The 25,977-nt window shown below is 37.9% G+C and overlaps 3 protein-coding genes across 5 annotated transcripts; 1 reads left to right on the forward strand and 2 right to left on the reverse strand.

The window, feature by feature from the left end:
* Positions 1 to 162: 162 nt before the first annotated feature.
* On the reverse strand, positions 163 to 5,857 carry LOC125207191 (uncharacterized). 2 transcript variants are annotated; one of them, XM_048106431.2, is made up of 9 exons: positions 5,715 to 5,857; positions 5,219 to 5,288; positions 4,862 to 5,021; positions 3,893 to 4,704; positions 3,465 to 3,638; positions 3,237 to 3,353; positions 2,035 to 2,214; positions 1,040 to 1,086; positions 163 to 631 (listed from the first exon to the last, which is right to left on the reverse strand). In XM_048106431.2, exons 2-9 carry the CDS (start codon positions 5,264 to 5,266, stop codon positions 325 to 327), a joined length of 1,845 nt encoding a protein of 614 aa, XP_047962388.2. In that variant the 5' UTR covers positions 5,267 to 5,288; positions 5,715 to 5,857; the 3' UTR covers positions 163 to 324. The 2 variants fall into 2 exon arrangements, with proteins under 2 accessions (XP_047962388.2, XP_088917083.1); XM_089060957.1 differs by lacking the exon at positions 5,715 to 5,857 and adding an exon at positions 5,354 to 5,372.
* Positions 5,858 to 9,074: 3,217 nt separating this feature from the next.
* Positions 9,075 to 9,503, forward strand: LOC125206315 (uncharacterized). The gene has a single exon (XM_048105588.1). It carries the CDS (start codon positions 9,075 to 9,077, stop codon positions 9,501 to 9,503), a length of 429 nt encoding a protein of 142 aa, XP_047961545.1.
* Positions 9,504 to 12,053: 2,550 nt separating this feature from the next.
* LOC125208674 (protein HUA2-LIKE 3-like) lies at positions 12,054 to 24,139 on the reverse strand. 2 transcript variants are annotated; one of them, XM_048108325.2, is made up of 12 exons: positions 23,716 to 24,139; positions 22,001 to 22,077; positions 16,743 to 18,767; positions 16,237 to 16,645; positions 15,010 to 15,118; positions 14,797 to 14,906; positions 14,514 to 14,698; positions 13,953 to 14,436; positions 13,405 to 13,846; positions 13,144 to 13,320; positions 12,544 to 12,596; positions 12,054 to 12,468 (listed from the first exon to the last, which is right to left on the reverse strand). In XM_048108325.2, exons 1-11 carry the CDS (start codon positions 23,833 to 23,835, stop codon positions 12,571 to 12,573), a joined length of 4,164 nt encoding a protein of 1,387 aa, XP_047964282.2. In that variant the 5' UTR covers positions 23,836 to 24,139; the 3' UTR covers positions 12,054 to 12,468; positions 12,544 to 12,570. The 2 variants fall into 2 exon arrangements, with proteins under 2 accessions (XP_047964282.2, XP_088916529.1); XM_089060403.1 differs by having other exon boundaries at positions 12,054 to 12,596.
* Between the last annotated feature and the right edge of the window lie 1,838 nt (positions 24,140 to 25,977).

Below are 25,977 nucleotides of genomic sequence, written 5' to 3' on the forward strand. Positions count from 1 at the left end.
CTGATTATTAACAAGGCTGATAAAAGCCAAATAATTTTCTAATCATGAGGCTTATTTCAAAGCCAAATAACTTATCACACTAAGAAGCTTTCTTATCCCCTAATCTCAGGGTTTCTAGCACCACTGTATAGAAACTGAAAAGAATAAAGTGTGAAAACGAACACCTGGAAATTTGCGCTTTATTATATTACATATGAACAAAATGTAGAGGCACAATCACTTAATTTTCAGGCGTTTAAGGTTCCACATAATCTTAATAGCTAATAAACAAAACCAAGCAGATGCTGAAGTATCAGAAGTGAAAGATATGGACGGATTGCAAACTCAAGCAAGCAACATTTCCCACTCGTCGTCTGAAAGTGCCTTGTCATCATTCCCAGCAGCTTCATCTTGAGATGAGCTTTCCGTCGAACAAGAAGCAGTTCCTTTCTTGTCTCGAGTGTCCAGTGACTCAGTTCCTTCGTCAGGAAGTAAGTCCACCTGCTCCCGAATCAAGCTTTTTGAAGATGAAGCAGATGAAGCTAAGATGCAGCTGGTCTGGCTGGATGAGAGTGACTTGCTAAATGGAATATCCTCATCGAAAGTCTCCTTCAGCATCCTCACATCCTGACATATAACAGATATTTCTCCCCTGGAACAAAAGGAAAGAGGGTCGTCAGCTTGGGAATTGTTATGACTTATATGCTATGGACATCCAAAAGAAATCGAGCAACTTCACTAGCAAAAGATTCTGAAACTATTAGGGCATTTACCACCAACATTGATACCCACCAAGTATAAAAAAAGTCACATCAACAAAACAAACACCCACCAACTCCAACTTCAACAATGATAACCACCTTTGTTGGGGGCTCACACAAAATTAATACTATTCCTCTTCAAAGTAAGGTTTCGATGAGCAAAAAAATATTCAATAATAACCCTATGGAATATACAGCACCAGGATAACATTTGCAGATAAAAAATAAGGGTGGTCAGCAACCTGGTATAATAATAGCAGATAAGGGAAGAAAGATTTGTTAAGAACATGTGAACTTACTGCAACGTATCTACTGCACGGCCACGGTCCACAAGAAATTCGCGCAACTGCAACATATATAAAAACAAGATAAATTAGAAATATAGTTCAAGAAACAATGGAGTTGTTACAATGGTAAAAAAGCATTTTAGCATTCCTATGTCCAAATTAATTTACATATGAATCAAATAAATACCACTACTTTTAGAAAGATAAATAGATAAATGACAGTGAGATGTTTTTCCTGATTTTGTTTTAGAAAATTATTGTTTTTTTCCTATGAATGCCATTGTAAAAAATTTAAATCAGATCTCTACAAAATTAATAGTGGTTTCCTATCAAATGCACAATTATTTTTAATGTTATATACACCACTGACGACAGATACACCATAACCTAAGCATAATTGCAAATAAGTGCACAACATTTTTGACAATTCACGATTGTGTCCCAAAAATTTTCTGCCACCCAAGTGATAATGTGGCACGCTGGAGCTACATGTGGCCTTTCTTATGTCCTCAATTGCTGCAATCATCGTAAGCCCAATTTGAACATCTCCAGAACATACTATGTGGGTTATCGAGCGCAAACACACATCATATTATTGTGGAAACGCAAGAGATGTCACATGTGAATTTCAGCATGTCACATCATCCAGGTGCTGGATTATTTTTGTTGGGACACAAACTTGAATTTTTTAAAAAATTGAGTGCTTTTTTTAATTGTACTTACGTTGGGACACATATGCTGTTGGCAACAAACGATGAGACAAAGTGATATTTTCCCTAAATTATTTAAACTAGTTGTCAAACTATTTTTCTAAATATGAGGGAATAATATTACTCCGTATATAGCATTATTTATGTAAAAATATCATAACCATTAGTCATTTTGACTCGATGAGAATGGTGCTTCAACAAGAAAATGTACTTACCAGTTTCATCCAATCAATGGGATTGGGAGCAAACATACCAATCACCATTTAAGTACAACAAATATGAGACAAGTCACTTTACCTTGGAGTTATCTTCTGCTTGTTGGTTTAGGATCTTTGACTCTTGCAACACTTTCTCCATAATCAATTCCTGCTCAGTAAGGGCTTTCATTGCAGCATTTTCCTTTTCTGTTTTTTCTAGCTCAGCATATTTTATTACATTCTGAGCTTCAGTTAATCGCACCTCCAAGGTTTGTTGCATCTGCAGCAGAAAATATAAATAACTGTGACAAATTGACAATGATCAACCATTGAGGAATTATATGATTCTGTTCACCTTGTTAGCTAGCACCAGATATAAGCTAATAGTATACATGTAAGAAATAAAAATATGGTGTACGGTATAGGATTATATCTGGAGTAATTTATTATGTAAAGCCTAAGATACATTGATGTAGCTAAAAAGGAACCAATGTTAGGCAGATGTTGAGATGCATATCCAAACTATACAGATTTAAGAAATTGGCTGAAGTCATAGTCTAATTCAAAAGATCCTCATAATAGCACTAAAAAAGCGAGCAGCAAGCAAAATAATTCTCACACAGTCGCCAATCCCTCCAATAAGCTATGGTTGCTGCATTATTCTTTTCATCGCCAAAAACAAGGATCATCTTTTGACATGGACTTAGGAAGGTTTCATACCCATATTATAGAGGAGATTGGTACCTCTTCAAAAATGAATTGAAGCATTACACAACTCAAGTTTTGTTGGTTGTAAAATTTTAAAATAACTAGCACTTTCAGATAAACCTGAGGTAAGTACAAGACAACACCCAGGAAAAACCTTGAGCACTTCATGAAGCCACACAACTTTATGTTAAATTCAAAAGAGGTAAAGAAGAAGCTTTAACTTGAAATAATCCAAATTACTAACACATGAGAAAATATTACATAGTGCAAAAGCTTCAAGATGAATGAGCCCACAATGTTACACAAGAAATACTCAAGTAAGGTTATCCGAGGAACAAATGGAAGTCGTCATTGCACTTCTTCCACATCTCCCTATTTTTGTTAGTTTGCAAAACAAATATTACTAAGGAAGGTACCAAGTAACTTGAAAATGTCAAAAGAAGTCACTTTTAGGAACAATTGGACATCAAAATAAAGAATAACAATCTGACAAATCTGTAACACAATTGAGCATGTAGACTTACTACCACAGTACTATACGCAATAAATGTAGGAAGCATTAGCACTGAAAATGAAAGTGAAGCTAAAAAGCACCTCATTAAGAACAGCAAGATATTTGTCTCTTTCAACTGACAACGAGAGTGCACGAGACTGAAGCTCTCTCAACTCAGTTGCTAGGATGGCCTTCTCACCATATACTTCCCCAGCATGCTGGAAGAGGAAATATATTTAGCTAAAAACATTCATTTACTTATTTGGAAAGTTCAAAGTGCTTTAAATACTTGTAAACTAAATGGATAAGGTCAGTAATAGCAATACAACCATGGAATTTGTTTCCTCTGCTAGTTTCACCATATGTTTAAGCTCTTCAGACTTAACCAGTATATCTGTTCCACCCATAGCAGCTTCTACTCTGGCTTGTTCTGCAGCTTTCTCTTTAAGCTCCACTTCCCTCATTAAACTTACTGCAGAGTCCATTGCTGAGAACAACATTTTCTGCAAAATGTATCAGACATCTGATCAATTTTATGAAAAGTGTGGATAATTAGATTATTGGTAACTCAAAACATCACAGATTAAAATAATAATACTTGGAAGCTCGAAATACATGTCTAATGTAAAATGAATATAAGGGCATATAGATACAACAATGTAGAGTAAATCGGTCAAAAAAAGGAAAGATAATCATTTCAAACATTAGATTTTTTATCAAGATTCAAATAAAAAGAAAGAAATTGATTCTATCATACCTTATTATTTCTTGCATCAGCTATAATATTCGCAAGAGCATCAATCATATGGATTTTGCTAGATTGAGACATGGAGCCACTTAAGGTAGACTCATCATCAGAGTCAACGATGTTGTTACCAGCTTCCATCTTGGGAGCACTGTTACAAGGATAACTTACATCTAATTCCCCTGAATCATTTACAGACTTTTCATGGAGTGCTAACAACGGAAAATTATTTTCTGGAAGGCTTGCTGTTAGATCACGAACAATAAATGAAGCAGGTCCAACCACACAAGTCCCTTCATCTCCATAGGATTTCCCCTGTTCACATACGTCATTGGTAGTTGTATCAAACTCAGTCTCTAAGCACCTAGAGTCTGATCCTTCACTTAACATATTCAAATCTTGAATGCTTCCAGAATCTTTTCCTTGCAAGGTCCACATGGTATGACATGCATCATCAGATGCAAGTTGGATGCTGCTATTTGAAGCTGTCTTGTCAGTTTTGGGTTCTACTGACACTTCAATCTGAAGAGTATCTGCTCCATCCGTACTAGTCAAATGAGCAACTTCATCATGAGAGTAAATATCAGTCTTCAATTGCATGTTGTTATCATGTACACTTCCAGACAAATTCAAGTAAGCCATAACACCCTCTAGTTCATGATGTTCAACATTGGTATCAGATAAGGGTTCGGTATGGCCATCATTAACATCACTAAAAGACTTCTGATATCCAAAATTTGCAATATAACTGCTTTGGGCATCAGTTGTTCCTGCAACAGCATTCACAGATGTGCAATCCGCAGTTTGAACAGTGGTAACAGCACCTGCAAGAGCAGTTGGGAATTGGGATCAAGAAACAGAACCACAGCAACAGGGCCTGCCCCAGATATGCAGTAATTCACCATCTGGAACTCAATAGGAAAGTAAGCGACCAAAAGACAGTTTGGGTATCTTAATCAGATAAAGTTTCCAGCTTGATACCTCCTGATGATTCTCCAACAGCACTACTCCCAGTTGAAGGGGTATGTGGTCTCGATCGTTCAGAGAAGAAAGGTATAATCTCCACAAGCACAGCTTCAACAGCTGCATCAGCATCCTTGCTATGCTCAATAGCAACAGCCCTAAGAGCCCGAGCATCTATCTGTTGCCGAAAAAATGATAAGCCGCAAAAGTCACATTAATCTTTCTTAGGGAAAAAAACACAATATAACAACCAAATTTTCAGAATATAAATAAGAATCGCAACAGAATACGAGAATTTAAAAGCATCCTAAAAGTACCACCCGGAAACAATCATGACTGACAAAAATAATAAAAGTTGGGAACGCCAAAACGCACCTGTGGGAAAATCTCCTGCAATGACTTGTAAACTTTATTGAATCCCATCACCGAATTCTAAAAATCAGATCTGCAAATAACAAAAAAATTCAACCTACACGATCATACTGAGATATTCAAACTCAATCAGCTCACCAAGTCAGTACGGCATGCAGTTAAACCCAGATACAGGAAACGTTTAAATAACTTTCTAAACCTAACGCTCAATCACCTTTACATATAAAACGACAATTGAACCAAAATTTGATAAAGTGAAAAAGTAATTCATATAATCACAATAACAACAAAATAACTTTGTCTTCTTCGCCCTCTGTGGAGTGTGTGTGTGAGAGAGAGAGAGCAATGATACGAAGGCATCAGATTCGTAGTTTGTACCCGTAATCAGCAGGAAAACTAAACTAAAGGCGGAATTGAATGCAGAGAAACAGAAGCAAACAACGAGGAGAAATCAAACTGCAAACCCCTATAATTAAGAAAATAGAAGCTTAAATCTTACGAAATTGCGACCGAATTTCTTCGGCGGAGCAAAATGAGAACGATATCTCAATCTGATTTGCTCTAACGAAAGATGGAAACTTGTACGTAGTGAGTAGTGACCTTCTCTCTTTGAAAAGGGCTACGTCATTTATATCAATTCATTTAATGCTTTAGATGATTGTACATTTGAGATAACGTGGTTGATTTTGACTTAAGGTACAACGTGATGTAGCGGAAGAACACTATGGCGCTAAGAAATTGGGTAATTTGGTCATTTTGTATTAAAAAAACTTGGGATGATGGTTCGGTGGTTAGAATTATATCAAGATATGTCAATAGAAATAATGGGGGTTCATTGTTTAATCTATTCACAATTTTCTTTAATTTTACTAATATATTCGTTTTGCCCCTCCTGTAATAGTAATTTAACCTTTCAACGTCATGCAACTATTCCTTTCTTTTCCCTTGCTGTATTGTAGAGAATCTTAGTAGATTTATGACGAAATTAAATCCCATGAGCGTCTGCATTTAGTTTATTTTATGTCTAATCAAAAAAGGTTTTGTATATCAAGAATTAGAGCATCCGCATCGCCATCTCGATGCTGGCTCGGACTCGTCTTGGCGAGACGATCCAGCATCTAGATAGCGATGCAGCCCTCCCGTCGCGTCGTGTCGCGTATCCCTCCGCCTCGATGAAGCTGGCCAGCTCTGGCGCGAGGCGTGACGCCCCTCGCCGGCCTGCGGGTGGACGTCGTCATGCTGACGCAATAAATATTATTTTTTAAAAAAAATCGATTTTCTAAATTTTTTTTAAAAATTAATGAAGTACTAGTTTTTATAATTTAACTGTGCAATTTTTAATTTCTAGTATTTTTAATTATGTCTTTTTATTTTTTTTAAGATTTATTATGTGTTTTTTTTATTTTTTTAGGATTTTAAATTGTAATTTGTTTTTATTTAATGAAGTGTGTATTATTAATTGAATTTGGTGGAAATAAAAATAAAAAATGAAATTGAATGAATGGTTAAGGGATGAGATGGTTAGGAGATGTGAGATTGTAGGTGTTGTCTTTTAGTTAAGAGATGGAGTAAAAAGTGCAGTGGGGCCCATGAATAGTTAAGGGATGAGACGACATTGAGACGATATTGATTCAGGGATGTAGATGGCCTTAGAGCATCCTCATCCGTGCTCTTAGGTAAGAGCACGGAAGTGGTCCCGGACCCACTTTTACTCCTTGTCCTTAGCTAAGAGCACAACACCCACATCCGTGCTCTTAGCTAAGGACAAGCTCAAGGGTCTCACCATTCTATTATTCAATTTAAATACTCCAATTATTAAAAACATTTCTACATTATAAAAATACATTAAAAAATAAAAATTACATAATTAAAATCCTAAAAGATAAAACTTACATAATTAAAATCCTAAAATATAAAAATTACATAATTAAAATACTAAAAAATAAAAAATACATAATTAAAATCCTAGAAAATAAAAATTACACACGTGGAAGACTAGTCCTCTAACCCCAATTGCCTCTTTAGACCCCGGATCATTTGCTCATGTGTTGCAAGTTGCTCCGGAGTCATCTTAGACGTATCGTTCAAATAGAGTTGACCCAAGAGGGTCCACAACGTGTTGTTCGGGGATGGAGGAGGCACAAAGGGAGCCGGAGCGGGGGCGGGGGTGGCTGGAGTCGGGGCGCGACGGTGGGTGCTCGTCGCCTTCTTCCTTCCTTGCGGTCGGCGGGAACTGCTCGGGCCAGCATCGGGGCTACCCAAGTTAGGTCCGACAAGCTGGGTAGCCACATCATCAGAGGCGCCGTCGGATAGGGCTACTGACCTCGACCGTTTGCTAGAGGAGCTGGAGGAGGATGCTACTATGCCGCCCATATACTTCGGATGTAGGCGTCCCTCCTGCCAACAATCGAGGTACTTGAACACTTTGAACTTCATGCGTTGGTAGGTCGCCAAGGCGGCAGTGATGGTGTCGAGCTCGCTCGTGCCGCTCCCCGCCGACCGCTCTTCCTGGAGGTAATACCCCTGGAACTTACCGATTGCTCGTTGCATCTGAAGAGGCAATTGCGCGCCATACTATCATTGCGATAGATGGTTCCCCCCGGTCGGGTTTCATTGTAGAGGCGAGTGATGCACCACCAATACATATCCCCGGTGTGATTCGTGCCGACGCCCGGATCTTCGGAGACTGCCAAGTAGGCTTTGAACATCGCCATCATCTCACCCGGAGTGTATGGGGTGCGGGTGCCATGAACAAAAGGAGTAGGAATAGGAACAGAAGTAGGAGTAGGAGTAGAGCTGCTGCTCCCTCCCGATCCGGGTTCGGGTGCCCACCCGAACCTGGAGGCGTTTAGGTCGTGCACCGGGTAAGGACGGTAGCCACCCATAGCTTGTGAACCTTGGGTTTGAGGAGGGGCCGTAAATTGCGTTTCCGGACTAAATCCGGCCTCGGAGTCGAACCAATCGTGGTTCCAACCGCGATTGCCGGAGGGGTGATCGCCGGAGCAGGACATTGTGTAGTGTGGTGGGAATTTAGATGAGAGAGTATGAGGAAAAAAGATGAGAGAATGTAGATGGTGATAGAATAGATGAGAATATGATTTTTTTGTATTGAAGTGAGGGTATTTATAGATGAAAATGTGAATTTTGGGGGAAAAAATATTAAAAAATAAATTAAAAGTGGGGAGAAAACGGATATATTTTTTTGGGAAGTGGGAAAATATTTTTTTTTTATTTAAAAACATTTTTTTTAATTAATTTTGCATTTTTAAAAAAAATAATTTAAATAAGCCAACGGCTATGCCGTTGGCGAATAAGGCGACGCCACTTGTGCTGCTCAGCGGCACGGACGTGCTCTTAGCTAAGAGCAGCGCCGTGCCGCTGGCACAGGCAGACGAGCTCCATCAGCGGACGGACTAGCCGGTGCTCAGCGGCACGGACGGACGAGCAGCGGCTCTTCACCGCTGCGGATGCTCTTAGCAGCAAGGCACACAGATTATAAGTGATAGTAGTATTGTAGAATTAGTATGTTTTTGTTTCAGATTTTATTTACAGATTTGAATCCGAATCCTCCCATTCAAATGCGATGCAAGATGGTAAATTAAAGAAGCTTACATTTAAAGAAAACGATATATAGTCCCTAAGAATTCTCAACTAAATCGTAACCCTCACCACTAAATATATTAAAATCCTCACTCAACCCTCATTTTCTTGATCTTTACAATAATGTAGGTCAATAGCTCGAACCAACCTCTTTCAAGACAAAGAACCATGAGATCCCTGTCAACCAATATTCCCATATAAATACACACAAGACAATACCAATTATTTCAACAAACACCCCAAAACAAAGATAAAAAAAATGGCCATGAAATTACTAGCAGCCACCATCCTCATCCTCTCCCTCAGCACCCCACAAGCCCACTGGATCCCCCGCCGCCCCACGCCACTCTGCGTGTCCCAGCTGGCAATAGTGAACCGTGCGTGCGGACGTCTGCCATACGCACTAGTCAATCCACCATCCCTACCATCACCTCCCGCCCGAGAGGGAGAGGGAGAGGTGGAGAGCGGGCACCACCACCACCACCGGCAGCGGCGGGAGGGGTATGTGGAGACGGCGCAGGAGGGAGAGTGCTGCCGGTGGGTGAAGGAGGTGGACACGGAGTGTGTGTGTGATCTGCTGGTGCATCTGCCGCCGTTCATGACGAGGCCACTCCACGAGTACAAGGTGATCGTCGACGACAGCTGCGAGGTCAGCTTCAGCTGCGCCTCCAGATTGGTCAACTTCTGAGTTTTCTTGCATCAATGCAAAAATAGTTTGTTCAACAAAAGGGTATTCTCTTTCTAGTTAATTATCTATAGATATCATTTCATGTTTTCTTGCATCAATGCAAAAGGCTATATTTCATTTTGTAAGTGTCATTATTTTCATCATGGTAACATGTATCGCCATATTAATACATGAAATATTCCATTATAGTAAATTGTATCATGTCTCTTTTTCCATATTTTCGAATGGTATATGTATGCTGTATATATTCATTCAAGTTTCAACTTGGGCATGCTAATGTTGTTATATACGATAAGTAACATTTATTCATCAACGTTGATCTACCTTAAAAAATCATTTGTTCTTTTTTCTCACTTCATTTCTCTACCTTAATGGAGAGAGTATATTTCACTTGGAGCTATGTCTTATAACTAGGGGTGTCGAAACGTGTAGTGGGTAACGGGTATTTTCAGACCCGACCCGATACCCAGCGGGTATCGGCCACCCGCTACCCGCAAAAGTCGGGGTCAGGTTCGGGATCGGTTATTCAAACTAGGCGATTATTGGTTATCGGGTTACCCAATACCCGAGCGAGTATACCCAACTATCCGAATAATTACCCGATTCAAACTTTAATTAAATCTAAAATTTGTCCTTTATTTATACAACACAAAATTAAACCACCATATATCTAATCTCGTGGGACAACCAAGCATGAGAAAGAGCAATTTGCTTTACTCTCCTTTCTTATTTCTATAGCTATATTCCTCTCTAATTACTTTCAAATTTTTATAAATAAAATAAGTTTTAAGTATATATGAACCCAAAAAGTGAATTCAGATATGTTATAATTTTTATTCTCATACATCTATATTGGATAATGTTTAATAGCAAGGTATAGTTAATTGCTCGGCTACTCCTCACTAATTCTAAATATACATTCCATAGTATTTATATCACCATTTCAGTTGAGCTCTTTTGACTAAAAAAGCTGCAAAATGATAGAAGTATCAGTGAAATTATTTCTTTCAATTAATGAGTTAATATTTTACATTAACTTGAACAGTAAAGTAAAGGGATGAATATAGTTAGTAGTAGTTGCATAAGAATATTTTATACTATTAGTATTAGGTTGAAGTTTTTAAGCAAGAACATTCCCACATCGATCATAGATTAAAGATGGCAAACCAAAATCTATATAAGAAACAATAGTTTTTCATTACATAGCAGGACATGCAGCGGGAAGGGTACCCGCTTATGCGGGGTTCGGATACCCGCAGCGGGTATTCAGTATACCCGCATTGCTTGCGGATCGGGTATTGGGTACCAAAAAACTTCAATTTTTGGGTGCGGATACCCGTGGTTACCCATTTCGACACCTCTACTTATAACTACTACCTCCGTCCCCCAAATTTTGACACAGTTTACCATTTCGGTCCATTCCTGAAAATTTGACACACTTCACTTTTACCATTTTGGGTAGTGGACCTCATATTCCACTAACTCATTACTACTCACATTTTATTATAAAACTAATATATATGTCAAAATTTGGGGGACGGAGGTAGTAAAAAAGTATATGTAGTATCGTATACTAATATTCCCTCCGTCCGGCTAAGTATATGTAGTATCGTATACATACTAGTACTCCCTCTGTCCCGCTACAATGAGGCGCTCCAAATCGGACAATATTTTGAAAAAATGATAATAAATAGTTAGAGTAGAGATAAAGTAAAACAAGTAATATAATAATGTATATACAACTCTTTTTTACATTATTCTCTCTTACTTTACTTTTTCTCCACTTTATCTATTTATTACTATCTTCGCAAAACAACAACCAGAAAAAAACACCTTGTTTGTAGTGGGATAGATTTATACTCCCTCCGTCCCTCATAATTTGTCACCATTTGACCCGGCACGGATTTTAAGAAATAAAATAGAAAGTTCGTTGAAAAAGTTGGTAGCATGTTAGGTCCTATTTTTATATATTAGTTTTATAATAAAATGTGAATGAGAATGAGTTAGTGGAATATCAGATCCACTACAAAAAATGGTAAAAGTGAAAGGTGACAGATTTTTAGGTACGGACGAAAAAGAAAATAGATGACAAATTTTCAAGGACGGAGGGAGTAGTGAATAAAGTATGGGCTATAAAATCACACAAAACACAAAATGCTAGTAATATCCAAATGAATACCATTTAACTGTATAATAATACCCGTATTAAAATTCTAAATACAAGCGTGCATATTTTTTTTAATAATCCCTATATAACCAAAATTTATATAAAAAAAAATGAACAATGCGAATAAAGAACTTTCACTCTTTCATCAGTTACACCTAGAAAACAAGAGAATAAAACTGAATGTTTTCAGTCGACCAGCTTAACCGAGAATAGTATAAAGTTAGGCAGATTCGTCAGATAAAATATTACTTTGACTTAATTCGTAGAAAACCTACCTAGTGGAATCATATCATCAATCCAAAACATAGGGCATAAAAAGAGATCGACAATTACAAGCCAGATGCAAGACGCAATATATAATGCCATTATAAGAGAAAAAATGGTTAAAGACATGTAACCTTGAGCTAGATTAATTATAATCGGCTGAGGAAGTCGAACAACTCACAATGTACATGGTAACCGTGATAATTATACAACGACAGCACCTATTTAGAATGAAAGAGAATAGGACAGAAGATACATATCATTATCAGATGTTGAAGGCAGATCAGATCCTATATTGTTGCTCCAAAAGCTTATAATTCAACAAACGTAATCATAATTTAGCGGCCCGGGGATGAGATACTACATCTCCCACTTACCAAACAACCTCTCATTCTCTGTTCATAAGGCAGCGACAAACAGATTGACAACATATGTATGTACAACCACCGGAGGAGCACAGCCTCTCTTCTTTGTGGCCACAAATCAGTAACCCTCAGACAGTTCCAGAAGAGTGATCTCTGTTGAAATACCGAGCTAACCATATAGTACATGGCAAAGTCAGCAAGCAGGATTACATTAATGAACATTTCATAGGACACGTTGAAATACCAGTTTGCTGGAGCTGATCCAAAAAAGTTATCCTGGCTTCCAAAAGTTAGGGCCTGAGAAACATAACAGAGAATAAAAATGTGTAGCAGCTAAGTAATTCCAAAACATGATTCCATAGTAAAAACACACAATTTTAACAGAAATACACTCCCAATGTATCTAATTGTCAGGTTACTGCAGAGTTGATGATGAAGAAATTGAAGTATCTTCAAGTTTACAGGGAGAGTAGATTGATCATTCAGCTTTCTGAAGAAGCAAGGATTTTATTAGGCTGGATTGCAAATATCTGCAGCATTTCTGTAAACAGAATTGCTGGTGCAACCATATCCAAGAAGGAAAGATACAGATCTTCCTGAGGCCATAAATTGTATAGGATTGCTAAGATTTAAAGTGAAAATTTCCTACAGGGGAGTTATAACCTACCAACTTAAATTGTTAGAGAACCCAAAAAGAACAGAATTTTCTACAGGGAAGTTGCATACTATCAAAACCCACCCACCTGCTTTTCCTTCAATATTCACAAATAACTGAGCTTATGAGCGCATCAGCAAAACAAAGACCAGATAATTACTTCCTTCATAAGAGAGAGATATGACAAACCTTTATTTGCCACTGGAATAGGACCTTCAGATGGTGGCCCATAAGGATTCATTTGTCTGTGATTCATGGAACGTGGAGGGTAATTCCACCTATTATTAGAAAATTCAGAATCACGGACTGGGCCAGAGTATGGCATTGGTGCATGAGCCATTCTGGAACCATCACAATGGTATGGACCTGAGATATAGTTGTATTATTCACATGATCTGAACATAACAAATGACGGCCTGAGAAAAAGTAAACTGAGAATGCTTTAGTCACCAGAGACAGGCGGCATACGTGGCCTCCAGCGCTCTCCAATATTATCCCGCTCACCAGACTTATATCTGTCTCGATCCCTGTAAAAATTTCCATTTTCTGTGCTACGTGATGTGAATCTATTGGGATGAGAAGGGGGTGGAATATCCCTTCGCGATTGGCTGCGTGGCTCTTGGACATATGAGAAATGATCTGAAGGCGCAGGGTGTGGTGGGGGCAGATGAAAACCCTTGCTGAAAGCCCCATCTGCTGGCTGGAAGCCATTTGATGATCTACCAGAGAAATGGGGAATGTGCTGATCATTGCAAGGACGATTATTACTGCCATAAGGAATATGTCTTGCCAATTGGGCTTCAGAGTCTCTGTTGTCATAATGCCGATGATGCACCATGTCTAAGGTTCTTGACTTGGTTCTTGGCGAAGGAGACCGCCTCATAACGGGTTCCTGATCAACAAATTTCAATTATGAAGGTACATGGGCAAAGTAAATAGAAAGATCTCAATTAGCCATAGATCAAAAGACCAAGAATATGATATAGAAGATAAAAAACCTGAGAATTTGAATGAGAAAATTTTGGAACAGAATCAAGCACAGCAGGAGGAAAACCCGATCGAGGTAGTGGATGAGCTAGAGGCGCAGGTGGAGGTGGTGGTGGAAGCGGAGAATGAGGCGGAGGTGGAGGCAGAGGCGGGGCAGACCCCGGAAAACGTGCAGATATCAGATGGGCATCCTCGTGTTGTTGAGCAAGAAATGGTGCTCCATAATGGCTATCAGCAATACTACCGGTAGAAGCAACTTCAGCATCACAGCACGGAGCCACATCTTCCATCTCAAGCTCACCATCAACATCTTCCAAGATATGGCTCCGTTTCTCAGCTGTAGCACTCACATTTGGTTCTGCATCAACATGTACATTTTCCATATTATGCTCAGGAGTGACAGCCTCAAAGTTCTCTCCATCAGAATCACTGCCTCCATCATCATCCCTCAACATAGGAGGCATACAAAAACCAGGAAGCTGGATGCTTGAGTTACTAAATTGATAAGAAGTTTGTTAGTCATTGTATAAAAACAAATGCTGAAACCTAAGGAAGCCTGGAGAGAAAATTACCTTCCATACTCATCAACCAACATCCCTTCCATTTCCCTAATGGGATCATCAAAAGGCCTTTCAAATTTACAAGATCTCCGAGAGCCACCACTAACATGCGAATGGTAAAGAGCATCAAGTTCTCGAATATGGTGGCGAACTAAGGTCTCAGGAAGAATCTTCCTCTCTAGCCAAACTCTCAAAACCTATCCAGCACATAGTAAATTAACCAACAGTTACTGCAAAATATGCAATAATTGTGAGAGGAACAATGAGAATACATTAAAAAAGAAGCTTCACTCACTTTCAAGCACTGCCTATGATTGTCACAATAGCCAGTACCAGAAGGGGCAGCAGCCAATAGTAAACGTGACAAGACTGCCTGAATTGCTGAGGGATATACACCAGCATCACCTGACCAGGTATATTATATAAATCACCATCGAAGAGAATTCAGTACAATTAACAAAGTAAGCAATAGCAGAGGTACATAAAACAGAACTAGGACAGAAGCTACCTTTCATGCCACCAGAGCACTGTGCGATTGAGTCAACAAGGAAAAACAAGTCAACCTTTTTGTGTGGACTCGATTCACTTTCCAAATTATGGGCCAGTAATTCAACCACCTAAGGAAAATAAAATATCAGCGCATCGAAGAGGTTATGCAGAACCGAAAAGAGAGATTAAAACAAAGAGAAAATATACTAAAGGAAGAACTGATGTGGGTTTAACACTTAAACTACAGTCAGTAGAAATCAATAACACATGCTCATTCGTTACTGTGAACTAACATAACTCGCATATTCATAATATGAACTCATATAAATCTCGCATAGTTGTTCTAAGTCAGAGAAGTTCCAGGTCATTTACAGTTTACACCACTATTTACAATTCCAAACATCTTTATTGCCATAAATATCCTTTAATATAGAGGCCGTGGAGGAGAGGGCCAATGCTAAACAGAACCAATATGAGCATTGAGCAAGAGTTTCCAAGTATTGTAAACGGTACAAATCAAGTTCTCATATCAGAGATTCAGATGCATAGAAGATGCACCATACTTTTCCCTTGGGCATTTAGATGCATGAAAGATGCACCGCCTACTTATCCCTTGGGCATTCAGCTCACAAGAAACCTATTTATATTGATTTTACACATACTTAAACTATACTCCCTCCGTCCCAAGGTAGTAGAGGCATTTCTTTTGGGTACATGATTTAAGAAATTGATGAGTTAAAGGTTAAAGTAGAGGAATAAATTAAGAGAGGGAATAAATTATGAGAGCAAAAGAGAGTAAAATATTAGAAAGAGAAAAAAGCTTTTGCCAAATAAGAAAATGACTCAACAACCTTAGGACAGCCCAAAAAGGAATACGACTCAAGTACCTTGGGCTGGAGGGAGTATAAAACATCTGCTGTCACATAATCATGAAAATGGATGTTGATTTCAACTTCAAGCAAGTAACGGAATATAAACTACTCCCTCTGTCCCATTAAAAAATGAAATATTTTCCTTTATAGGTTGTCCCATTAAAAATGATACATTTCCTAAAATGGAAATACCATCAGCTCTACTTTTTCCCCTCTCTTGCTTTACTCTCTCTTCATTAACTCACAAAACTAAACTACATAAAATCCCATGCCGAACGTTACAGATTTAATAGGACGGAGGGAGTATATAACATGCAGGTTTATGACATAGAAGAAAGGATATAAAAGCCATGGATAACAGTGAACAAGGCTACCTTAGTTGCAAAACCAAGTTTTGCACAGTCAATGGCAACCCGCGTTGCTCGACCAATGCTCTCCTTAGTCCTTGTCAAAGATCGGATGGCAGCTTCAAGTGATGACAAAAGTTCCACCTTATTGCTTGACTTGACCCCAAGTTTAGCTTTTTCAGGATGCAATTGAGCAGTAATGCAAGAGCCTCTCTTTTCAACATAACTATCAGATGAGGAAATGCCGCACATGGAAGAACTGGGAGGAGGTGATTTCGTAACAGATCCTGTTCGATCAGATAAATGTGAAGAAGACTGAGCAACTGAGACAGTTCCAACTTCTAGATGACTGCTATCCAGAACTTTCAAGGGACTAACTGATAGTACAATATTAGAATCTGCACATGATAGGCTTGCTTCTCTGATAAATCCAGACCTAGAGATACATCAAGCCCGAAGAGGGTAAGTGTTAGGCAGACAAATTGAATCGGACTAGGAAAAAGTGAGAGTAAAGTACATAAGACTAATTTTACCTCTGACTCCCTTGGTTCTTGGATAGAGAAAGGATTGTTTTCTTTTGTAATTTATCACCACAATCTGAACTGTCTATAAGTTTACATTTCTCAACATCAAGTGAATCACCAGTAGTCTCTTCCACCAAGAGAGAATTTGAGTCCATCAGGGAAATCTTGGCATCAGTTGTTTTAGTCGTCTCCTTAAACTCTGGAGATTCGTTCTTGCAGTTATCAAGAGATGAATCCAAGCATGGCCTGCTACAGTCTAAATGAGACAAGCTGGGAGTGCTCGCTAAATCCAGATTTGGATCTAAATGATGAACAGAATCACGGAACTCAATCAAGCTAGATAACTGCAGGTGTTTGCTCTCAACAGCGTGTTTGCTCTCAACACCTTCGGTGTGACGAAATGAATCCTTGCATGATTCTGGATTTGAGCTACCAACACCAGAAGTTTTACAAGAATCTAACACCACTTCAATGGTTTCCCCATGTTTTTCAGGGACATCCTCCTTTAGCCCAGGACAGGACCCAGAAACACTTGACAGAGGAACTCTAGTACTGAGCTCCCCCACTGATCCTAATCCCGAATCGACCACAGCTTTTTCTTCTGTGGACAGCTCAAAGCATTTTGCAGAAGAACAGCCTTCATTAGGAGTATCCACCTTCGGTGAACAACTAGAAGTTCTCTGACTGAGGTCAGCTTCATTAGCAGACATTGCCTCCAAAGCACGAGTTAGACGCTTCGATGGAGGTAAAGCAGCCTCACCATCCACAAGATTCTTTCTAGTTTCCCAATACTGAGGCTTTCTATCAAGACTATCAAGTGATAAAGGTGAAATATATGAATCTTCTTTGACAGATATTGCTTCAGTACCAGGAGGAACATGCACCTTAATATTCGAGAGCCCATCAGACTGTATAGAGGTTTCAGGAACTTTCTGAGTTTTTTCTTCTTCATGAGCTAATTCGGTATCTTCATCCCCAACAGGTGATGATTTACCCAAACGAACTCTAGCCCTTTTGCTTAAGGGTAGATGCTCATCCCCATCTTCTTTAGGACATTTTTCAGCTACATTTTCATTATTACTAGGTGAAAGGCAGTCAGTCTTAAGTGCTTCAGTCTCGGAACCAACCTCATCTGATTTAGCCACCAGATCACTTCTATGTCTTTTTCGATTAGGCTTCCTTTTCTTCTTAATAATATTAGCATTTGTTTGAAAGTCAAGCCGGTCACTCAACTCTGTTGCTCCTTCGTTCTTTTCAGTGAAAGGGTCCTCCTCTACTGGTTTGCATCCCGAGTCCACAGAGCTGCGACCATTGAGACTATCAGAATCAGAGTCTGCTGTCATAATCTCAGAGTCATTCTCTTCCACACTACAATTAGACGGAAAAAGAGGTGAGTTGGCATTGTTCCCCTCATAATCATCAGATGATTTAATGATCCTTCTACTTCTTCTAAGAGATCTATCCTGTGCCTTAGCACCCAACCGCCTGGAGCTCCTATGATTGTTGGAAGGAGGCAATGTTTGCTCCTGCAGTCCACCCACATCCACCCTTGAAGAACTTCTCAACTTTCTAGCAGATAACCTCCTCTGCTTACCAATAATTCGTGATTGAGCAGCATCACTTTTGCTTCTTGTTGAATAAACATGTATTTCAGTAAACCCGGAATTTGAATGTGCCTCCTCCAGTTGCATCTCCTCATCATGCAGAGCATCTTCAGCTGCTGCCGCTACAGCAGCTTCAGTTAGCGAGTTCAAATCATTAGTGGATCCACCAGAAAGTTGTTTAACTGTAGTCATGGCAGCTTCATCATTCACAGGTCTAGTCAAGGACTCATCTGAGTTGTTTTCATTTGTGGTAACAGTTTCCTCAGTGACATTATCACTAACCAGGTCCTGTTTCTTCAGCTTCTCAAAGCAGTCAACTATCTCTCTTAATGCACGAGCAAAATCAGAACCTTTACCGTGGCGTTTACCTGACAGAGATACTTTCTTCTCTTCTGTGAACTCTTCAATATCAGCATGATTACAGAAAGCACTGTACAAGAGAACAAATACTGATAGAATTCAGAAATCAAAACTACAATAATTTTTACAAAAATGCTACCAATTATACGGATACAATACAAAGATAATGAAGTGTTTACATTGCCATCCAATTCCAGTTCCTCGTTGTCAACTTAGAGATGCAACTAAAGTGTGCCAAGTGCCAACAATATAGCTCAAACACATTGTTGAGAAGGCAGAATGTGCTGGCAGAAAGTTAAAGCCCTTAAACATTATTCTGGAGTGTGATGATGATAATGCATGCATTTTACTTTTCATCTATTATTCTAAGTTGTTTACTTAAGCCTGGTTTTATAACTAGATAGTTTTTAGTATTTGACTCCCATTAGAGTTCAATTTACACTAGTTCAACAAAAATAGTCTTCAAATGGAACTTGTGATTGTGATGTTGGTTCAAAAAAAAGCTTACAAGAGGCAATAAGAAGAACAAATCTCCATACATGTGTCAGTATGTTTATTTCGTATTTACATATATTTAGTACAAACAAAATTATTGCAAATCTACTAAATAAGTTATCTTAAAACCAAATAAAGATATACTATAATAATTCTAATCAAATACTCCAGTTGACAAATAATATTAATTCCCAATCTAAACAAAACACTCAAACTAATTCCCAGGTAACTTGCATCAGCCATGGGCAGGATAGCTTTGGATAATAAAAAAAATGGCAAGGAAATAAGAGATATGATCTATAACTGCGACATAACTAAGAGTAACCGCTCGCCTATAAGCTCAAATATACCAAATGCAGCTCAGATACACAACGGTTCTAAAAAATGTTTTAAGATCATAGGCATTTCCCTTCCGCCTCATAAGGTGTAAGCCTCGAGGCAGTCTGAGTGTAAAGACCGAAGAATAAATCATAAATACACATAAATATTACTCCCTCCGTCCCACTCAAGATGTCCACATTCTTGAGCGGCACAGGATTATAGGAGGAGTTGTTAGGTAGAATAAGTAGATAGGAAAAGGTAGTTGAATATTTTAATGAGGTGAGAGAGATTTATCTCCAAATATAGAAAGTGGACAACTTGATTGGGACAAACTAAAAAGGAAAGGTTGACATCTTGAATGGGACAGAGGGAGTATTAGCTAATACAAGAAGAACGAAATAGTATAACAAATATATGAAAAATGAAAAAAAACATCAAATATAAGTTCACAAGTCATAAGACTCATAACACTACATAACTATCAGTGCTGTCAGGACTGTGGGGCGCACTAAAGGCGATTACGTAAAAATCCAGGGCGCTCGTGGGGGGGGGGCACCACAAATAAGGGTGTACTAACTACTAACCATTTAAAAATCAGTCAACCTACACTAGAAAGTTCAATAATAGCAAATAAAACATAAAATTATTCATACGAACAATACAGATCATACTTCATATCACTCAAGAAATCAGAAAATTCTCAAAAACAAATTGCATGACAAAACAACTTAATAAACAGAAATTAAAAGCATCATGATTACATATACGCAGATAAGTGTATATTTATCCACTTAAAGCCTGATAAAACAGCACAATTACACGGATACATATAATTACAAGTTATTAACTGAAATTACATGACAATTTATCCAGAATTAAAGGATAATTATCAAGGATTGAAATTAGAGCAAATAAAACACTAACTCAATCCTTATTTAAAATTAAACCTTAAATTCTAATTCAACCGCAACTGAAAGAATTCCGGTCAACCACTGCCAGGACCTTGGTTGCCAACAACTCACCGTCGATGCTAGGGTATCTTATCGCTGCGAAAGGGACGTTTCCGGGAGTACTTTCCAATTTCCATTAGAAAAAATTTGAGGGGTGGTGGTCACTTCTTCGGCTAAGTTTGCAGCCACCGCCGCCAATTGTGGCCTGAAAATGGGAGAAAGAACGGGAAGGGGCGGTGAAGGGTCATCGATACTTGGAGATTTTGTCAACCATAACTGCCGGAATTGGCCGGAATTGGCATTTATCTCTTATAGTTTCCAACAAGAAACCTAATTGCCCCAAGTCGAGCCCCCATGCACCCCGCACCACAAGGGCATTGTGGTTTTGAGTTTTCACAACCTTAACAACTATGTGACTTTAATTGGGGTTTTAAGTAATTTTTGTAGGTTTTAGGCCTTTAATTGGAGAGAGCGAGTAAGAGAGCACGCGGGCCAAGAGCATGAAAGAGTGACGGAGAGAGCACCGCGCGCAAAAGTATAAGCTTTTAGGCAATTGTTATGTTCTTTTTATTATTTGTTAATTAGGAGTTTGTTAAAAAAGTTATAACAAATTGAAGTTAATTTATTGAAGCCCGCGGGCCTGGGTCTGTTCTAATCACCCCGACCATACCAGAGCGGAGGAGTGATATTGTAGGGGTGGATGAATGGGTGGCCAAGGCCAAGGTGTTGTGATTAGGGTTTCTGGGTAGTAACTATAATTCCAGCCATTCGGGGCGTCGGCAGTCTACGAAACCTCTGAGGATAGACTACCTATCACCTCCCTGGTATTTCCCCTCTACTTTACAACCACAATTGGCTGTGGCTGGACAGAATTTTGGCACTGGCAGTGGTGTTCAAGCTGAATAATTAGGGTTGGCATAAGGAGGATGAAGGGCCTACGATTCTCTGCACATCTAGTTTAAAAATAGTGTTTTATTTGTGCATGGAGTGTGTATTACATTTGTTTGTGTGCATCTTTATTTAAATCGGTGTGCATATTTAATTACTCCTAATTATCAGTGCATAGTCTATTCATTGGTGTGCAGCTGCACTGTACACCTTTTAGAAGCATAATTCAAGCTGCTCATTAAATTAGTTATTCAAGTTTTGTTAATTATTAGTGTCAGCGCAATAGGTTTGTGTTATTATTATCTTAATATACAGCATATGTATGTGTGTTCTACAATTTAGTGCGCCCCGTCACTCCATCGCCCTGAGATTTTACCTACCCGCCTCAGTGCCCCACGCCCCTAAAAATATTGATGAGCAGTTAATCGAACACAATAAAACTGTGCAGTTAATTACGGGTTCTCAATTTAATCTAGCATGTAGCATCACCAAATAAATAAGGGCATTTACTCTGTTACTCATGATATATCATATAAAACCAAAACTTCAGCCCAAAAGGAAACCTCAGACACTTTTCTAATGCAAGCCATTGGAAAACCAATAAAACCTAACCATACATTATCTACGCAAAACATAAAATATAACTTACATTTGTTGAGTCCCAAAAAAGTGAACAAGTACTTTCTTCAGATCAGAAGGGTACCCCCATTTTTGTGGCTCGCTCACCTGCCATGGGGAAAATGAAGAAACAATAGTCAGAACAGTAACTTGAATGAGAATTGAGAAGGTAACAGAACAGTTATGGGAAAGGCCATTAAGGCATGGAATCAGACAACATATAGTGATTCTACCACTATCAATGAATGACACAGTATTCTTTCAGTTTGGTCACATACTGAGACCAACTACCAAAATCAAAACGTGAATTAAACTTCAGTAAAATACTAAAATTATGCAAAACTAGGAAGCCAAACAAAAACTCTAAGTTCGTTTCAGCCGCCTAAACTAACTGCAGAAACCCCTAGTCATATGCAAGAGTATATGATGATATCATATTCCGGTAATATTTGTCAGTTCAACCAGCTCCTTTCCAGTTCCTCAAAGCATGATGATGAAGAGTTCTAAAGAAAGCTTCCTCACCTTGAAAATATATCATGTAATAACTTTAGCAAACAAAGAAAAATTAAATCTGTCTATTCAAACACCTTTTTTCCAGACTAGTTCAACATAGCCATAATTTTAGAACACTGCAGAGCTTAACGAGTATTCATAAATAAGGCAAGGTGCAGTAGGAGCTTAAAATGATACACCACAAAAGCCCCCATGCGCAAATTCAGGGAAGCTGAGTGCATCATTCTGAAAGAATTTTCTATATACTCCGTATTATATGGTATTCTAGTGAAACAAATCAAAATGTGTATGATGGAACAGTAGTCAGTTAAAACTGCCATCAAAGATTTGGAATGTAACTAAAACCTTCCAATGGTAAGAGGTATTAACATCTAGAAGGTAAATGGGTGGGTTTTTTCTATTATATGCTGATGGAAAACAGAATAAACGTGATCATATAATCCAATTCAGCCGATATCTTTTAACCAAAGTCGTGCTCTATAAATAGGATTTATGACAAGCCAATAAATAAGCTTAAACATTGATTCGTTATCAGTATTTGTCTTAAAACTAAAGGCCATTCTTTTTTTCCAGAATCCTGAAAGCCCAGTTACTTTTCCAATTAAATGGCAAAGAAGTACACTGTGCAGAACCTCTGCAGCATTGCACCTGGTGTGCCAAACAAACAGACAAGTACTATTGGCAACATAGAACTAATCAATATTTTATCCACAAATCATTCCAACTTCAAACTAGCCCTGTTTTTGTACTTCTTATGATTCCCTGAAGGTAAAGAACACCCAAATTCCAACAAGGCACGCAGACTACAGAGACGACAGGGTATAGACATCAACACAGATACTAAATCAGGAATAGTTACGAATTCATATAAGGAACTAAAGTGTAACAACGCCGTTGCTATGTATGCCTTGATTGCATTTACTTCACGGTTATCTATACCCATCAAAAGTATGTAAAGCACAGCTATACAAAAAATAACACCTGCGCTAGTCTTCACTATCAAAGTGGAACTCAACTTAAACTGCACCCACATATACAGCTTCAGCAAGCAAAAAAAAACGCAAAATCAATCGAAACTATGGCACTCACCCAGATCCAAAGTTAGCAAAGTATAAAAGGCACATATATAAAGAAACCGAACACTAAACGCAATTAAACTAGCATGCAACACGAAACCCTAACTCTTAGAGAGAGAGAAACTAGAAAACAAAATAAAAGGCTAAATAGACATACAGTTGCAGGCCAGGCCGGAAACCCCTTGACTTTGGCGAGCACGAGATCGCCGACCTCCCACTTCCGCTGGGCGGCCGCTGCCGCCGCTTTAGCCGCACCTCTTCTCCGGCTCGGAGCCATATGAATGCTACATAAACTAACTACGCCAAAGCATTGGATAGTCAAACAATAAAATATGACAAAAAAGAACCCTAATTTCTGAAATTATCAGCATAGAGCACCCCAGCAACACGATATTCGAGTAGGCGAGCTGCACAGGAGTTCGATTGAACAAAACCCTAGTCCTAAACTTAATTCAAAATCGGAGTGAGTGGGTGCTGTGTGGTAGAAAAGAGTTGGGCAAAAGAAATGGAGAGTTTGGTTAGTTTCTGGAAGGGGCGGCGCTATTTGCTAAACGGCGCAGGTGGTGGGTGTAGTGTAGGATAGAAACTGCGACAGCGCGGGCAGCACGTGGCCCGCATTATTACTGGCCCATTTTCAAGAGTAGGCCGCGCATATTACGGGCCTACTTTTATTTTCATACTCCATATACAAAGGTAACTAAGATTAAGCTTGTGTTGTAGGCCCTCTTCTTCTTAAATTTTAGGTACAAAATTCAACTTCAACTATGAAATCATGGACAAAGTAAAAAGGTTAATATTTTTTAAAAGAATCAAGTCAAGGGAAAGTGTATTGTATTGACTCCAAATATTTAATCATAATATTCATTAAGAAACAAAAATTACCCAATTTCAAGATTTAACAATTACTAGTACTATTTATTTTACTTGAATTCAATTTATAAGAAACATTGTATACAACATGTATATCCAGTTAAGTGTACATTTTATTGCAATCAGTTTTTTGCGTTTTTGCGTTTTCATTTTAACTAGTATCACCCCCGTGCGTTGCACGACTCATTGAAATTTCTTCACACAAAATTGGAAATGCCAATTTACTTTAAACAAATAAAATGATAAAAGTAAAATTATAGAGAATTTATAAATCACATCTAAAATTTTATAGAGTTTATAGATCACATTAATTAAAAATAAAAAAACAAAAGAGCTTCCCATATTGTCTTGTTGGTTATTTTAAATAATGTTAAAAATAAAATATTATATTTATAATTTTATATTTGAATTGGTCATCAATCTCATTAATTACTGATCAATAAATATTCAATAATTCTATTAATTGAGAATCGATTAACAATAGATCGTTAATCATCTATTACTAAAATATAATGGATTAGGATGCAACTAAAAAATGAAATTTTCAATAAAAAATATGAATTCCCAAAATCGCCTATGCTCATGCAGCTCTACCCACCCGCTTTTTCTCCGTTCATCATCTCCAACACTTTCATTGTCATGCGTCGACCCCATCTTTTCAAATAATAAAAACGCAAACAACAAATATTAGTAACAAAATATAGTCACACAAAAAGAGTGTGCAAAGTAAACAAATTGTTTTTTTCCAAAAAATTCAGTGAAGTAATAGAAGGTAATAAGTAACGTACAAGCAAATAAAGATAGGAGTATATTTATAGCCATTGATTTAAATTGTATCCATATATTATTTATTTGTAAAGGCTTTAATGTTAAATAGTGCAACGAATAATAATTGTTAAGGAAAATAAAAATAATTAGTAATTAAATAAAATTAATATCATTAAATCTTAAAAGTTTTATAACATTGATTCATGATTCACGATTTAAGCATGAATGATGATCTATATCAAAATTTATTACTACGTGTTTATTAACAGTGGTAATTTGATTGGTCCAAAATGGAAGATAATCTAATTATTTTGCTACACTAATATGCGGTTACTATATTTTGTGGCCATGAAATCTATTCATACAATAAAAGAATTAGATGCAAAATTAAGATGATTTAATAATTTCTTTACATAAAAAAATTATAGTAATTTATAGGAGAACCATTTCTCCACATAATTTTTTGGCAACAAAATCGATTGATAATAATAATAGGTAAAAAAAGAATTGTTATAGCTAAGACATAAGATATTAAAACAAAACTAACAAAAAATAAAATTTAAATATGAACTAACATAACGTAAAACACAATCCAATCCTCAAATAGCTCGTCGTCTTTCACTCTCTCTCACATAAGTAATCTCCACTGCCTCCTTGACTCTGTCTTCATTGACTGAGTTATGCTAGATTGTAGGTCTTCGAGGAAGGTGAATTCCTTGGTTTCAATTTTCTTCTTCTAATAATATCACAATATGAATCTTGTAATAATCAAACAAAAAGA

This window comes from Salvia hispanica, chromosome 6 (genome assembly GCF_029641045.1).
Source record: "Salvia hispanica isolate PSC_SH4W2 chromosome 6, Shi_PSC_v1, whole genome shotgun sequence".
Lineage (NCBI taxonomy): Eukaryota > Viridiplantae > Streptophyta > Magnoliopsida > Lamiales > Lamiaceae > Salvia > Salvia hispanica.

Coding starts and splice junctions, on each gene's coding strand:
- LOC125208674 (XM_048108325.2), bottom strand. CDS start 23,835: ATGGCTCCGAGCCGGAGAAGAGGTGCGGCTAAAGCGGCGGCAGCGGCC. Junction 18,768..22,000: donor TTTTTTGGGACTCAACAAAT/GTAAGTTATATT, acceptor TCTCTTGTACAG/TGCTTTCTGTAATCATGCTG. Junction 14,907..15,009: donor GTGCTCTGGTGGCATGAAAG/GTAGCTTCTGTC, acceptor ATACCTGGTCAG/GTGATGCTGGTGTATATCCC.
- LOC125206315 (XM_048105588.1), top strand. CDS start 9,075: ATGGCCATGAAATTACTAGCAGCCACCATCCTCATCCTCTCCCTCAGC.
- LOC125207191 (XM_048106431.2), bottom strand. CDS start 5,266: ATGGGATTCAATAAAGTTTACAAGTCATTGCAGGAGATTTTCCCACAG. Junction 5,022..5,218: donor TGCAGGAGATTTTCCCACAG/GTGCGTTTTGGC, acceptor TTTCGGCAACAG/ATAGATGCTCGGGCTCTTAG. Junction 1,087..2,034: donor AAGCAGAAGATAACTCCAAG/GTAAAGTGACTT, acceptor TATATGTTGCAG/TTGCGCGAATTTCTTGTGGA.